The sequence below is a fragment of the Aspergillus costaricaensis genome (assembly GCF_003184835.1).
Source record: "Aspergillus costaricaensis CBS 115574 unplaced genomic scaffold BO79scaffold_6, whole genome shotgun sequence".
NCBI classification, from domain to species: domain Eukaryota; kingdom Fungi; phylum Ascomycota; class Eurotiomycetes; order Eurotiales; family Aspergillaceae; genus Aspergillus; species Aspergillus costaricensis.
The window spans coordinates 579,518-592,933 of record NW_020291806.1 but is presented as its reverse complement, the minus strand read 5'-3'; the positions used below and the strand labels follow the sequence as shown (position 1 = coordinate 592,933).

Here is a 13,416-nt window from a genome sequence, read left to right as displayed (position 1 = left end):
ACCCATATTATCTCCGGTGTTACGGTACGGTACGGTCCCATTTAGAAAAATCTGGCTTTTACTGTTTTGTCTATTACTTTACTTTTTCTTGATATCGTTTCGTGATTTCCTCCTTTGGGCTCCTTGCTTGTCAAGTTCCTAACGCATACTGGCCATCCTTACGTTGGCCTGGAATGTTTCCTAAGGGCTTTTGGTGAGGAGTCATGTATTTGGCTTTTGTGTCAGATAATGATGCTCTAATACATAATAATGCATAATTTGTACTTGTGGACAGAAGATTGAGATAAATTTAGATAGACGCCGTTGTTCGTATTGCTCAGTGGGTCGTGTGGTTGATGTCGTATCAGTCCCGGTGGGTTACGTTGCCCGGAATAGTAACAGTATGTAGCATGAGTCGTCGGTTGTAGTCAATGACACTTAGATGGATGGTCATGTGTCGTGATTTTCTCCTCATGTCCCTACGTACCCTCCTTCGCTTTTGGAATTAAGCCAATTGACAGGCCGAATGTTATTTGCAACGTAGAACGTCTCATTCACTAGGAGGGGGTGAGTGGTTGACATGTTGTACTGCCGTAATACTATCAGTTTCACTATCTGTTCTACGTTTATTTCGCTTAATTTCTGGAGTATCTGGTATAACCATCTCATGATTGAAACATCTATCTTGATTGTATGGTATGATATAATATGATCTATGGGAAGAGAAGCCAAAGATGCACATGATGTAAGATATAAGTAAAGGGAGAAAGAAACATGGAGATCGTGAGATATCATCGACGTAGCTTGGCTTTTTGGTCAAACAGACATTGCAAAAGGAAGACGATAACTAAATGTGATATGCAGGTTATATGATTAAGTGCCTACCGCTTTCCCTCCAACTCCTGCTCGACCTCAGCCTTGACGATCTCGCGCACCTGCTCCCAGCCAGCACCGGGGCCGACGGCAGTGACGCGGCTTTCGCGGTCCTCCAGGCCGATGAACTCCTGGGGCAGGACTTCAGTAAAGTCGTAGCCGTCTTGGCCGCGGAGGGCCAGGTCGACGGCGCTGGCGAACTTGGCCGGGTGGGCCGTGGACAAGGAGATGTGGCTAACGCCAGAGTTACGCTCGATGGAGCGCAGGGATGCGGCGACACCAATGGCGGAGTGAGGGTCCAGGATGTAACCGCCCGTCTTGGAGCTCTTGGCACTGCCAGGGCCCAGGTTGGACGGGAAGCAGGACTGGTAGGTGGAGCGGATCTGAGCGATGGTCTCGTCGTTGCTGACGCGCTCGCTCTCGAACTCAACCTGAGCGGCCTGGAAGAGGGCAGGGGGCACGCTGAAGCCACCCTCGGTCTTGAGCTGGTTGAGCCAGTTGCTGACGTTGTCGCAAGCCTGCTTGCGACGCTCGTCGGCCGTGCTGGCCTCGCTGGTCTGGTAGGCCAGGAACCAGAGGAGACGCTCGAAGTTGCTGCTGACCAGGATGTCCATGGCAGGGCTGTGAGTCTCCTTGACGCCGGCACCCTTGCTGTCGCTCTTGCTGTAGGTACCGCCGGTGCGGAAGAAACGGTCCAGGATGTCGTTCTCGTTGGTGGCGATGACGAGCTTCTCGGCGGGGAGACCCATGCGCTTGGCGAACCAACCGGCCAGGATGTCGCCGAAGTTACCGGAGGGAACGACGAATCTCATCTTGTTGTTGTAGCCGGGGGTCTTGGTCAGGGCGAGGTAGGAGTAGAAGTAGTAGGTGATCTGAGCCAGGATACGGGCGAAGTTGATGCTGTTGATGGCGGCGAGGTTGTGGGTGGAGTTCATGTCGGGATCGGCGAACAGGGCCTTGACGAAGTCCTGGCAGTCATCGAAGGTACCCTCGACGGTGAGGTTGTGAACGTTGGCATCGAGGATGGTGGTCATCTGGGCCTGCTGGATGGGCGAGACCTTGCCCTTGGGGAACAGAATGAAGACGGAGACATCCTTCTTGCCACGGAGGCCGTAGATGGCAGCAGAGCCAGTGTCACCACTTGTCGCACCGACAACGGTAAGGTGGTGTCTGTCCTTGCCCTCCTTGCCCTGGTTCTTGCGCACCAGGAAGTATTCGAACAGGTTTCCGAGACTGATTAAAACTGAGGTCAGCACCAGATGTCCTTCCTCACACATGTGCAGTTTCCAATAAACCTACTTTTGCAGGGCGACATCCTTGAAAGCGAAGGTGGGGCCGTGGAAGAGTTCGAGGAGGTAGAGGTTGCGCTTGGCGTCAAGTTCAACGATGGGGGTGCGTTCGGGGTGGCGGAAGGTAGCATAGGAGCGCTTGATGATATCCTTCAGATCTTCACTGGGGATCTCGGACTCGGAGATGTAGAGGGACATGATACGGAAGGCCAATTCCTCGAAGCTGAGATCGCGCCATTCCGACTCCCAGCCGGCGGGGAGGGTAGGGATCTCCTCGGGGATGAAGAGACCACCATCGGAGGCGAGACCCTTCAGGACGACCTCCTCGAAGGAAAGCTATTGTTGGAGATAGTCAGTTAGCAATTGACTCCGCTGGGAGGAGAGTATTTATAGGCGACGAGATATGATCTGGGCGGGAGATGTCACTTACGCCGTAGGAGCCACCGCGGGTGCTCAGGAATCTTTGAGAGAGAGTAGGCGACATTGTGAATAGAAATTAATGAGGCAATGGTAAGTAAGGACCAAAGGAGAGAAGGAGAAAGAGTGATAAAGATGTCTGAGTCAAAGAGGCAAGTCGGAAAGATCCCCGCGGCGAAGGCCGAGGGGAAAAATCCACTTTGGGTTTAGCGCCTCCGACTGCGGCGCCCCTCGCAACCACGTGCCCGCCACCTGCCTGTTTCGGTCAACGAAAATGGTATCATTTTAGTCTCTATCTCTATCTCTATCTATCTCTGTGCAACATCGCTGTCCTCTTCTCCAACTAAACTCCAACAACTCCATACTTCGTAAATCATCACCATCATCACATCACTGCTCATTCACCAGCACATAACGGTACCGCGCCTTGCCCGCGTGCATATCCACAATAGCCTGATTGGCGTCCTTCATCGGGATTTCTTCAATCCAGGCCTTGACTCCCTTCTCGGCAACGAGCTGGAACATCTCACGGATCTCGTTGGGGCTGCCGATAAAGGAGCTGGTGGCCTTTAGACGACGCTGCAGCTTGCCGACAGGGGCCAGGAGAACACCGTCATCAGGAAGTCCGACCTGGACCAGGGCACCGCCCGTCGCGAGCAGGCCCAGGTACTCGGTCATGGGCATCTATATCCCCATTAGTACCCGAAATTCCCAAAGTTATGCGTATAATGGGATAAAACATACCTTGGTCGAAGAAACCGTGCAGACAATCAAATCCAGAGACCGGGCATACTTGGTAGCCCAGTCCGGCTCATCATCCGTAGCAACATAGAGATCGGCACCCATAGCCAGCGCATCATTGGCCTTGCCAGTCTTGCGCGAGATAGCAACCACCTTATCAGCACCCATGGCCTTGGCCAGAAGCACACCGAAGTGGCCCAGTCCACCGACACCAATGATACCCACGCGCTTGCCGGGGCCACAGTTGTGATGCTTCAGGGGGCTGAACAGGGTAACACCACCGCACAGCATAGGGGCGGCCTGCGCCGAAGAGATGCTGTCGGGGATCTTGATAACGAAGTGAGACGGGGTGCGGTTGTACAAAGCATATCCACCGTAAGACTTGCCGCCGTTCAGGTGCACATTGTTGTAGGTACCGACGATCTTGTTGGAGCAATACTGCTCATCGCCCATCGCACATTCGGGACAATCTCCCAGACGACCAAGGCAGGAATCGCTCTGCGCGCCGACACCCACGCGGTCACCAACCTTGATGCCACCGACAGCCTTGGATCCAACGCGCACGGCAGTGCCGACGATTTCGTGGCCCACGCAGCAGGGATACAGGGCAGGTCTCTGTTGCGGTTAGTATCCAAGATTTGGAAACTGTATCTCAACCGATACATAATGGTAGATGCCTTACCCAGCCGCTGCGGAGAGTGTGCAAATCGGAACCGCAGATACCGCAGTGAGTGATCTTAATGTCAACATCGGTTTCCTCCCACGGCTTGGGCTCAAACTCCTGCCAGACCATCTTTCCGTCGGCGGAGTCCTTGTCGAGACCCATCCATCCTTCAAACTTGTAATCTTGAGCCATTGTGAATGATTGAGTGGACAGAGGTATGCTTAGGTTTGGAGTATGACAGGTGCAACTAAGTCAAGGAATAGGAGACAACCCCAATTCTTTATAAGTTATACGCCAGGAATCACTACAGAGGGGCAACTGCTATTCCATGGATCATTCATCGGTTGGATCGGCAGATGGCCCACTTTTGGCCAGAGACAGAATAGCCAAGAAGGGAGAAGAAGAGGCGGAAAGGGCACGGGTATTGCGGATATCCCATCGATGGCCTATTAGCCCACTGAGAAGAAGTACTTGTGGTCTAGATGGAGTCTTTCCGATAGACATCTGGCGGAGTCTTGCCTCGATCCGGCTGCTTGTTTTGCCGTATCATTAATGCTCCTAACTCAACCTTACATGAAGACTACATTTTCTGCTATACAGGGACCAAATCTCAGTAGTCGTATTTTAGGTATAGTTATCCTAGCTTGAATTAATAATTGAAACCGAACGAATACTTTCTAATGCTAGTGTTTCTCCAATTTCTCCAAATCTTCAACCTTCTCCAAAGCCGGACAATGAGACTAATAAAGTGGACGGACAAAGCCCCCCCCCCACTGAGAAAATGAAACATAAAGAAAACCGAAGTCGGAAAACCTCCCTACAGCCTTATGGACAGGTTAATTGATTGATTTTATTATCTCCAAAGCTATCTCTTAAAAGCTCATTATACCCAGTCATTTAAGTGGCAAGCGTGGTGTGATCTCTCTTAGTTCTATTCTTCACGGCCCGATAAACCGCAAGTCAAGAAAAGACGCGGAAACCTTGCAGGAATCGGATCTTATCGGGACTCACTCTAATCAATGCAATCTCGTTCCGAACAAGGGTCCGATTCGGTATCTTTTATCTTTAATCCAGATTGTACTGTAGATAGCGATAACTTTCCTACTTTACTGTGCTGTATGTCTGTCTGTCTGCCTCGCTACATACATTTATTTCCGGACTGGTATTCTTATTCCAGTCTTATTATTGATAAAAAATATCAGGACATATTCGCTACACTTCGGTAATATTCTCGGAATTATGTCGGTGACACGACACTACGTATAGTTGACCGCTACTAACTATCTATAACTATCGGTCATATTGGGGTGGTATGGCGTTATCTATACTACTACTTTTTAAGTAGCCCATGTGTTGCATTGAGTGTCGCATGTTGTGGATGTACTATTACTGGGGTAAGGTATGCAGCTTCTGCTGAGTATATTTCTGATTATCCATTCTACTAGTTCATATTGGGGGTTCACGTCAATTGAAAGACCCAAGCAATTAATTATACCATTGGCATCTTCAACATGCTGCATTTATACTCGGGATCTGTAAAAGGTTCAAGTAGTAAAAAAGTAATAGATTGATAGAATTAAACACATCCCGAAAAGTAAGATAAGAACGAAGTATTATACCCCCCTAAGCCATCCCCTCCACCCCCATAACCGTATCAACATCCTTATCCCCCCTCCCACTAACACACAACACAACATGACCACCGACCCCAACCTCTCTCGCCACATCCACCACCTTGGCAATCGCATGCGCCGTTTCCAACGCCGGCAAAATTCCCTCCAACCGACACAACAACCTCAACCCCTCCAGCGCCTCGTCATCCGTCGCCGAGATGAACCTCGCTCTGCCCACCTCCTTCCAATGCGCCAACTCCGGTCCAACCCCAGGATAATCCAACCCCGCGGACACGGAATGCGTACCGGAGATCTGCCCGTGTTCGTTCTGAAGTACGTACGTCCGCACTCCATGGAACACGCCTACCGAGCCAGACCCAGAGGATAAGGTAGCGCAATGATGCTCGGGGCCAGTGGTACCATCGCCGCCGGCTTCCACGCCAATCAACTGGACACTGGGGTCCTCAGAGAAAGGGTAGAACATGCCGACGGCGTTAGAGCCACCGCCTACACAGGCGACCACTGCGTCAGGGAGACGATTGATTTGCTGTGCCAGCTGGGTTTTGGTTTCCTGGCCGATGATGGATTGGAAAGTGCGGACGATTGTGGGAAAGGGGTGTGGTCCGATGGCTGAGCCGATGATGTAGTGGGTTGTGTTAAGGCGCGTGATCCACGCGCGAAAGGCTTCGTTGACGGCATCGCGGAGTGTGCGGGATCCGGATTCTACGGGGATGACGGTGGCGCCGAGGAGGCGCATCCGGAAGACGTTGAGGGCCTGGCGGCGGACGTCTTCGGAGCCCATGTATACGGTGCATTTCATGCCGAATTTGGCGCATACGGTGGCGGTTGCTACGCCGTGTTGGCCGGCTCCTGTTTCGGCGATGATCTCCGTCTTGCCGAGTCGGCGGGCGAGGAGGATCTGGCCAAGGGCGTTGTTGATCTTGTGTGAGCCGGTGTGGTTGAGGTCTTCGCGCTTTAGCCAGATGGTGGCGCCTCCGGCGTGGGAGGTGAGGCGTGGGGCTTGGTGTAGGGATGAGGGCCGTCCGATGTAGGGGTAGTAGGAACGGTATTCAGCCCAGAATGTTGGGTCGTCGATGGCGGTGTTGAAGCCGGCTTCTAGTTCGTTGAGACATGTCGTTAGGGCTTCTGGTACGTATTGGCCGCCGAAGGTGCCGAAGCGGCCGGGCTTGGACGCTTCAGTTGACTGCTCTGAGACAGGGAGGTTTGATGATGACGAAGATGAGTGAGGGTTCTCTGGGACAGAGTGAGGTTCAGTTGGCTTGACTGTCCGACATGTAATCTGAGAGCAGTAGTCTTGGATGATAGCTGCACCCTGGCCTGCAGGGGCGTTTGCCAGCTGGGTGATTATCTCACTGCCAATGACGGCGCCGTCTGCGACAGATGTGACACCGAGGAACTGTTCACGGGTGCTGACGCCGAAGCCAACGGCCACCGGTACTCCGCCGGAAAGATGTTTCACGCGCTTCATTAGTTCCGGGAGATCGTGACTCAGAGTGCCAGTGACGCCAGTGACACCCATTCTGGACACAAGATATATAAAGGAATCGGCAATTCCGCAAAGAGTTTTCATGCGGTCCTCTGTGGTCGACGGGGCTATCAATGGGACGTAGGAAAGACTGCTCAAAGGATACGTGTCAGTGGATGGTCAAGCAATGCCATGTTGCCTCAACAATTGGTATTAGAAAGGTAACTAACCCAGCATCTCTACACTGATTCCGGAATCGAACAGCTTCCTCGGGAGGTAGATCGACAATGATGAAGCCATCCACCCCCGCTGTCCTGCTCGCAGCGAGGAGCTCGGATTCCCCATAACGCATGATCGGGTTATAGTAACCCATAAAGAGGACAGGAACGTTTAGGCCTCTTTGACGGGCATCCTTAACCATCTGCAACATAGAGGATATGGTAACACCATTATCGAGCGCCTTAAGGTTCGACATTTGAATGGTAGGGCCGTCGGCAATAGGATCCGTGAAGGGGAGACCGAGTTCAATGACATCTACCACATCATTAGCACACCAGCGGATGTTGTCACTTGAACAAGCTAGAAATCATTGCATACCAGCTCCTCCAGCCTGCATTGCAAGCATAATGTCTGGAGTCTCTGCTGCCGTAGGGAAGCCAGCCGTGACATAGGTCACAAGGGCTGGCCGGCCCTCCTGCGCACACCGGGCGAAAGTTTTCTTTAGTTGATCCATTGCACGGTAATAAAAGGAGTTCAATGAATTTCAGTCTGAGAAAAGCGATGAGAGCCATGAGAATGGCTTGACTATTTATAGTGGTTCACAGACTGCCGGAAGTCCGGGCAGGATGAGCAGCCGTGACTCACCCGGACAAGGGAGGGTTTCGGTTCCGACCAACTAGCATTGCTGGCCCCCCGCTAGAATGATTAAATGCAAAGTCAGCAAGTCCTCTGAAGTTGGGAAAAGTTTCCTGAATGCGTTGACCGGGAAAGAAGTGTGCAATTAAGTAAGAGATACGTCGAATTGATCAATGCTCGTCAAGTCCAATGATGAGATGGATATACAGGTGGGCGGAAACACCCAGAATGACAAACAGGAGAAAAGCAGATAGACAAGAGTAGTATCAAGATAGACCCCAAGCTAGAGTAACGAAAAATAGATCTATATTCGGCATGCATCAACAGAATTATGTGTGCTTTTGGCTCAACCTTCCCGCACCTGCGATTCAGCTATACGAAATCGTGCGCCAACATACAGACATGGCTCATTGCGCTCAGAATAACGACAAAATATCCTCGTTTGTCTTCTTTGGCTGGCTTCCTCCAGGAGGTGGTGAAGCCATGCCACCTCCAGACAGGTCCAGCCCCTCAAAGCCATTCATCAAGTCTGCACCAGCACCGCCACTGGGAGCACCGCTCCCGCTGGCTGGGGCGGCGGCGGCGGCGCCATCGCCAAACACTCCGAGCAGGTCGTCCAGGTTGTTGCTTCCAGAAGGTGCCCCTGCGGCCGGAGATTCCACCCGCACGGGCGTTCCAGCAAGGCCTTCGAGACCTGACATCCCAGCGCCCGGTTCTTTCTGAGCAGATGCCGGCGCGGTGCCATCGAAGTCGATATCCAACAAGTTCTCGACGTTGCTCTGGGCTTGCGGAGGCGGAGCACTGCCAGTGACAGCTGCTGCTGCCGCCGCTGCCGCCAACGGATTCTCCCGAGCGTTTTGGATTTGTTCCCTAGGATTTTCATTAGCCTGGATTCCAAGTAACCAGCTTTGCAAAGCGAGAGTAAAACATACTCGATGGCAGCTCTTTGTACGGCATCTGCACCGAATCTGCCCTGTCCAACGAATTGCTCCGGAGGCTTGTGGTAGACAGATGCGAGGGTGGAGAGTTCGCCCAGTAGCTGGTCGAGGAGATTCGGGGGAAGAGAGTGGATTGTGGTGACGATCGGCGGTTTGTCAGACAGTACGATGTTCTTCGTAGCATTGGGGTCGCTCGTGTTGGACAGCAAACGCCAATACACGTAAGCCCTATCGCGGACATCGGGGTTGTCATTCTCAGCCGTGGCCGCCTGCAGCACTTTCTGGACAAGCCCCTGAGCCTTCTCGGGCCGCTTGAGGAAGAGCTTGACGACTGCGGTCAAGATCTGCAGCTGGGTCTGCACAAAGGATCAGCAATTGGTCGAGAGGCTTGGCGAGAAAAATAAACGAACCTGAGAGAACTCTTCATTGAAGCCTTCCACGAAACCAGCAAGAATGTCACCCGCGTTGCTGATCTTCTCCGCATACTGACCAACGATCCAGATGAGCGCAGCGCGCGCATTAGGCTCATCCAGTTCATCGATGCACTTGCAGAGAGTGGGAATAATTCCTTCGTAGCCGGGATATTTGCGGAAGATGTCCTTGATGACCACGATCGCCTCTTGCACCACATAATTGACCTTGGTGTTAATGAGGTCCAGCAGGGTGTTGACACACTTTTCGCTGGCGCTCTCGATCTTAATGGCGACTTGACCGATAGCTTTGACGGCGCGGCGCACAAAGTCCATATCTACCTCCAGCGCGTACTCCTTCAGCTCTGCCAGAAGCTGGTCGACGTTGCGGTCGTTCGCTATGCGGACCATGATCTCCAGCTTCTGGAACTTAACGTAAGGTGGATCGTTGTACTTGCAGAAGAAGACCCGCAGTTCTTTGTTCAGGATATCAGGCTGCTTCTGCAACAACAAATCAATGTTCCGTAAAGCCACATACTGGACTTCGGGCGCCGACGACACCAACGTTACTGAGCATCATACATCAGCAAGTAAGTCAGTCAGCAAAATCGATGGTTATCTTACCAAGCGGGGGAGCCATCTTTTTCAGGTAGTTCTTCGCCAGCTCATAGTTGACGTTCCTCATATGGAGGAATACCACCTTAACGGCCGCCAGGACAACACTGGGGTTGGCATGTTGGAATTGGGGAGCAACCCTTTCGCAAATGTGTTCAGATTCAGTCACTTCATTGGTTCTGTACTCGGCCAGAGTAGTCAAAATCGTGACTCGACCCCATTCCGTGCACTCGTTCAAGGCCATAAGAAGTTTGCGCAGAGTGTTGGAGGTCACCTTGAGGGCTTGCGTCTCAGGGGCAGCATGGTAGATTTCGGACAGTGCGGTGACGGAGTTGGCGACAACCATGGGGTTAGGATCACCAATCATCTCTTGCAGCATCTCCAGGAAGCCGTTTTCCAGGCACATAGCGGGGTTCAGGTCGAAGAGCTTCGCTACACAGATCGCGGCGGTCTTCCGGACATATGGCGACTCATCGCGAAGCGTTTTGCGGAGGGGCTCCTCCATATAATCCACCATCTTGTCCACGCGGATACATCCCATTGTCCGGATTGCGAGAGCCCTGATGAGGGGGTTCGGGTCTTCGGAGTCTTGTACGAAGGTGTTGACGGCGAGAATGCAGAGGTCCGGGTGAGATTTGGCGTAGTTCCTGGTACGTAGCCAGTGTTTAGTAGAGATCACTTGGAAAATCAAAGAGCGAACACGCACATGAGATAGAGGTATACTAGTTTCTTCTGCTCGAGATCGCTGGTCGCAATGTTCTTGAGGACATCCGGAAACAGAGCGGAAACATCCTTGCCCAACGTCATGGCCATGATGGTCTTCTGAATGGACTCCTTCCTATGCGCGCATCAGAGAATGTGTCACGGGCTATCGGCGGTTCTGCATAGGCAGATTCATGTCGACGTACCGTTCATATGCATACTGAGATCTGTGGAGAGGTCAGCAAGATGTCGGTCACCGATCGGGCACGGGGCACACCATACACAAGACCAGCTCGCAATTCGAAGGTCTCTCCTTTTCTGGGGACCGCAAAGGCCCCCCTGATCTTACTCATAGCCATCCTGAGCGAAACCGGGCTTCAGCGACGACGGGGTCGCGCCTCCGCAAAAGCAGATGGGATCGGAAGTGGGAATGCAGGAGACTGCGGGGAATTAATGCGAGGCGGCGAGAGCTTCAGGGAGAATCGGACACGGCAGCAATCCGGCAGAGGATGGTTGGACGAGTAAAAGGAAACAAGACAAGTTTATAGGAAGAGAAGAAAGAAAATATAGAAAAAGACCCTAAGGGAGGGAAGAGGGGGCGTTGATGGGGGGAAGCAAGAGGGCCGGGCAGGAAGTGGAAGGAGGACAGATACAATCAGGGAGTCGAGCGAGTGAGTGTCTGGACCCAACACTAACTTAACCTGAGCCGCTCTCTTTCTTCCCCAGTTTGGCTTCTCCGTCACCACCACCACCACCACCACCGCCGCCGCCTTCCGTCTTCTTTCTTTCCTTCTCCTGTCAAACAGCATTACTTGCTACCAGAGCTATGGTATGTAACTTAAAATTCCCCCCTCAAAAGCTACTACTCACCTCTCCACTCTAGGCAAATCTACCCAATCTCCGACGCCTATTTGTCGAGGCTAGAACAGAGGCGGAAGAGAACGAGTACTCCAGAACGGCGGTAAGCTCTCGCAAGGTGTCGCTATACAATGATTCCAATTATTGACTGACATGCTATATAGTTCTACAACCTCGTCCTCTTCATCTCTTCCGTCGCCGTCTTTAGCTTGGTGGCTCAACGTATGGGCGGAACAAAGACAGGGAAATAAGGCGTGATGTGCCAACATGGACTATTCAATTATCTTGAGTGTCATTACGACCCACAGCCTGCGCCAGGCAGATACTGCGACAGCTAAATCATGCAGCAACCCGCACATTGATCGTCCCACCATCTCAGTCCGTTTCCTCTCCCTCGCTCTCTAAAAAGGCCAGACTCTTCCGCCCGCGATTCAGCCGCCGCTTCGGTCGACTATCATCACTGTTCTCGCTGCCGCTTTCTTTACCCCATCGCTTGGCTCCTTCTTGGACCATCTCCAGATCAGCTTTGAGTTCACGCTCCTCGCGGATACGGTTAGCCTTTTCAACCGAGTAGCGCCCCTCCATGCCTGCGTCTTTCAGCATGCCCTTGAGGTGATTGATCTTCGCTTTGGGCGTATCGTAGGGAGCCAGCTCCCGTGCCCACATCTTGCGGATCCCACACTTTAAAAGCCAGCCTTGCAACCGCTTGATTTCCGCTTGGTTCGGGTCTATATCCGCATCCTTTCCCTTTGCCGTTGTCTGTTTCCTGCCTTTGCGTGGGGGTGCCTCGGCACTTTTCTGTCGCTTGCGGTTCGGCTTTGGTTTAGGCTCCTCGTCTAGGACAACTGAAAGTTCGCTCTCAGAGTCGTCTTTTGGCGTCTCTTCAGCTTTCTCTGGTTTTGCCCCTTCTTCATCATCGGAATCTTGAACGTAGTCTTCGGAAGTCTTGGGCGATGGCTGCTTCTTCGGTGTTGCCTTGGTCTGTTTCTTCGGGACCTTTCCTACCTTGTCTTCATCCTCGTCTGGTGATCCGTTGGCTGCATCTCCGCTATCGGATTCCGAAGCGCTTTTCTTCTGGCGTTTGCGCGAAGTTGATGGCTTCTCTGGTCTCGCTCGTTTGGCAGGCTTTGCGTCTTCGGAAGCAGATGAAGCGGCATCTTCCTCGTCATCCGGCACGGGTTCCTGGGTAGCTTTCTCTTCCTCCTCCTGTATACATCAGCAAGTCAGTAGACGATCTTCATAAATATCATACACTCTTAGCCATGCACCCAATGACAGCCAGGAAACCCGCAAACTCACCACCTGATCCTTGATAATCTGCTCACTCCTTGTCTTCCAATCCCCCTGAGTCTTGTAAAAGCCTTCCTCCAGCTGCAATGCTTTCTCCGCAGCTAGCCGCACCCGCTTCACCGTCAGTTCCTCCATCTTGCCCGACTTGTACACCTTCGTAACCGCATCACGCAGTGCCTGCTCCAAGACATCATCGGCAGGTCGACCAGACGCAGATTCAGCTTCCGACTCGGGCTCCGAACTTGAAAGGGCGTATCGTGGCGCCATTGCGCTTGTATAATTGTATGGGGGTAGATGGCACTGCGTTCCGATAACCTCAACTGTCGCGTGGTACCTAGCAGGAGGGGACACGGCGCTAGTTAATGAGCTAGTTCGATAAGTTACCGATCGCGTTCTTGCAGCACTGTTGATAATCTCGTCAGGCACAAAAGCTTATCCTAGCAGGAGTAGTAATCAAGGCAGAAACGCGTATTGACGCGAAATAGAACAAGTTAACTAGTCGATCAATCACAATGTACGGATTCACGAAGCTTGGACGTCCCCATCATTCCATTGCTCCAGGCAAGGCACAGGCGGAGCAGCGGAGATAACTCGGCTGACAAAGCAGGCACATGGCAATTCTAGAAGCCGGAGGGATTCGACGGAGACATTCTTTTGTTGCATTACCAATCAATCACCATCAATTT

General features: G+C 52.3%; 5 protein-coding genes across 5 annotated transcripts; all 5 read right to left on the bottom strand.

Moving 5' to 3' along the window:
- Positions 1-663: 663 nt before the first annotated feature.
- BO79DRAFT_207634 (threonine synthase THR4) lies at positions 664-2,683 on the bottom strand. Its single transcript, XM_025682220.1, has 3 exons — positions 2,572-2,683; positions 2,152-2,477; positions 664-2,085 (listed from the first exon to the last, which is right to left on the bottom strand). The coding sequence occupies exons 1-3, from the start codon at positions 2,623-2,625 to the stop codon at positions 861-863; spliced, it is 1,605 nt and encodes a 534-aa protein (XP_025542779.1). The 5' UTR covers positions 2,626-2,683; the 3' UTR covers positions 664-860.
- Positions 2,684-2,840: 157 nt separating this feature from the next.
- BO79DRAFT_207633 (NAD(P)-dependent alcohol dehydrogenase) lies at positions 2,841-4,227 on the bottom strand. Its single transcript, XM_025682219.1, has 3 exons — positions 3,982-4,227; positions 3,303-3,914; positions 2,841-3,242 (listed from the first exon to the last, which is right to left on the bottom strand). Exons 1-3 carry the CDS (start codon positions 4,153-4,155, stop codon positions 2,949-2,951), a joined length of 1,080 nt encoding a protein of 359 aa, XP_025542778.1. The 5' UTR covers positions 4,156-4,227; the 3' UTR covers positions 2,841-2,948.
- A 1,359-nt stretch (positions 4,228-5,586) lies between these two features.
- Positions 5,587-7,829, bottom strand: BO79DRAFT_285544 (tryptophan synthase; the record flags this gene model as incomplete). Its single annotated transcript, XM_025688368.1, has 3 exons — positions 7,660-7,829; positions 7,293-7,596; positions 5,587-7,213 (listed from the first exon to the last, which is right to left on the bottom strand). Exons 1-3 carry the CDS (start codon positions 7,793-7,795, stop codon positions 5,587-5,589), a joined length of 2,067 nt encoding a protein of 688 aa, XP_025542777.1. The 5' UTR covers positions 7,796-7,829.
- A 183-nt stretch (positions 7,830-8,012) lies between these two features.
- Positions 8,013-11,208, bottom strand: BO79DRAFT_285543 (putative AP-1 adaptor complex subunit beta). Its single transcript, XM_025688367.1, has 7 exons — positions 10,865-11,208; positions 10,789-10,809; positions 10,587-10,718; positions 9,890-10,527; positions 9,266-9,834; positions 8,850-9,211; positions 8,013-8,787 (listed from the first exon to the last, which is right to left on the bottom strand). The coding sequence occupies exons 1-7, from the start codon at positions 10,939-10,941 to the stop codon at positions 8,334-8,336; spliced, it is 2,253 nt and encodes a 750-aa protein (XP_025542776.1). The 5' UTR covers positions 10,942-11,208; the 3' UTR covers positions 8,013-8,333.
- A 599-nt stretch (positions 11,209-11,807) lies between these two features.
- On the bottom strand, positions 11,808-13,232 carry BO79DRAFT_168030 (putative transcriptional regulator). The gene is made up of 2 exons (XM_025679406.1): positions 12,740-13,232; positions 11,808-12,646 (listed from the first exon to the last, which is right to left on the bottom strand). Exons 1-2 carry the CDS (start codon positions 12,995-12,997, stop codon positions 11,816-11,818), a joined length of 1,089 nt encoding a protein of 362 aa, XP_025542775.1. The 5' UTR covers positions 12,998-13,232; the 3' UTR covers positions 11,808-11,815.
- Between the last annotated feature and the right edge of the window lie 184 nt (positions 13,233-13,416).

Coding starts and splice junctions, on each gene's coding strand:
- BO79DRAFT_207634 (XM_025682220.1), bottom strand. CDS start 2,625: ATGTCGCCTACTCTCTCTCAAAGATTCCTGAGCACCCGCGGTGGCTCC. Junction 2,478..2,571: donor CCCGCGGTGGCTCCTACGGC/GTAAGTGACATC, acceptor CTCCAACAATAG/CTTTCCTTCGAGGAGGTCGT. Junction 2,086..2,151: donor AAGGATGTCGCCCTGCAAAA/GTAGGTTTATTG, acceptor AGTTTTAATCAG/TCTCGGAAACCTGTTCGAAT.
- BO79DRAFT_285543 (XM_025688367.1), bottom strand. CDS start 10,941: ATGGCTATGAGTAAGATCAGGGGGGCCTTTGCGGTCCCCAGAAAAGGA. Junction 9,835..9,889: donor AAAGATGGCTCCCCCGCTTG/GTAAGATAACCA, acceptor TATGATGCTCAG/TAACGTTGGTGTCGTCGGCG. Junction 9,212..9,265: donor TCAATGAAGAGTTCTCTCAG/GTTCGTTTATTT, acceptor TCCTTTGTGCAG/ACCCAGCTGCAGATCTTGAC.
- BO79DRAFT_168030 (XM_025679406.1), bottom strand. CDS start 12,997: ATGGCGCCACGATACGCCCTTTCAAGTTCGGAGCCCGAGTCGGAAGCT. Junction 12,647..12,739: donor AGATTATCAAGGATCAGGTG/GTGAGTTTGCGG, acceptor TGATGTATACAG/GAGGAGGAAGAGAAAGCTAC.
- BO79DRAFT_207633 (XM_025682219.1), bottom strand. CDS start 4,155: ATGGCTCAAGATTACAAGTTTGAAGGATGGATGGGTCTCGACAAGGAC. Junction 3,915..3,981: donor ACACTCTCCGCAGCGGCTGG/GTAAGGCATCTA, acceptor TAACCGCAACAG/AGACCTGCCCTGTATCCCTG. Junction 3,243..3,302: donor GCACGGTTTCTTCGACCAAG/GTATGTTTTATC, acceptor ATGGGGATATAG/ATGCCCATGACCGAGTACCT.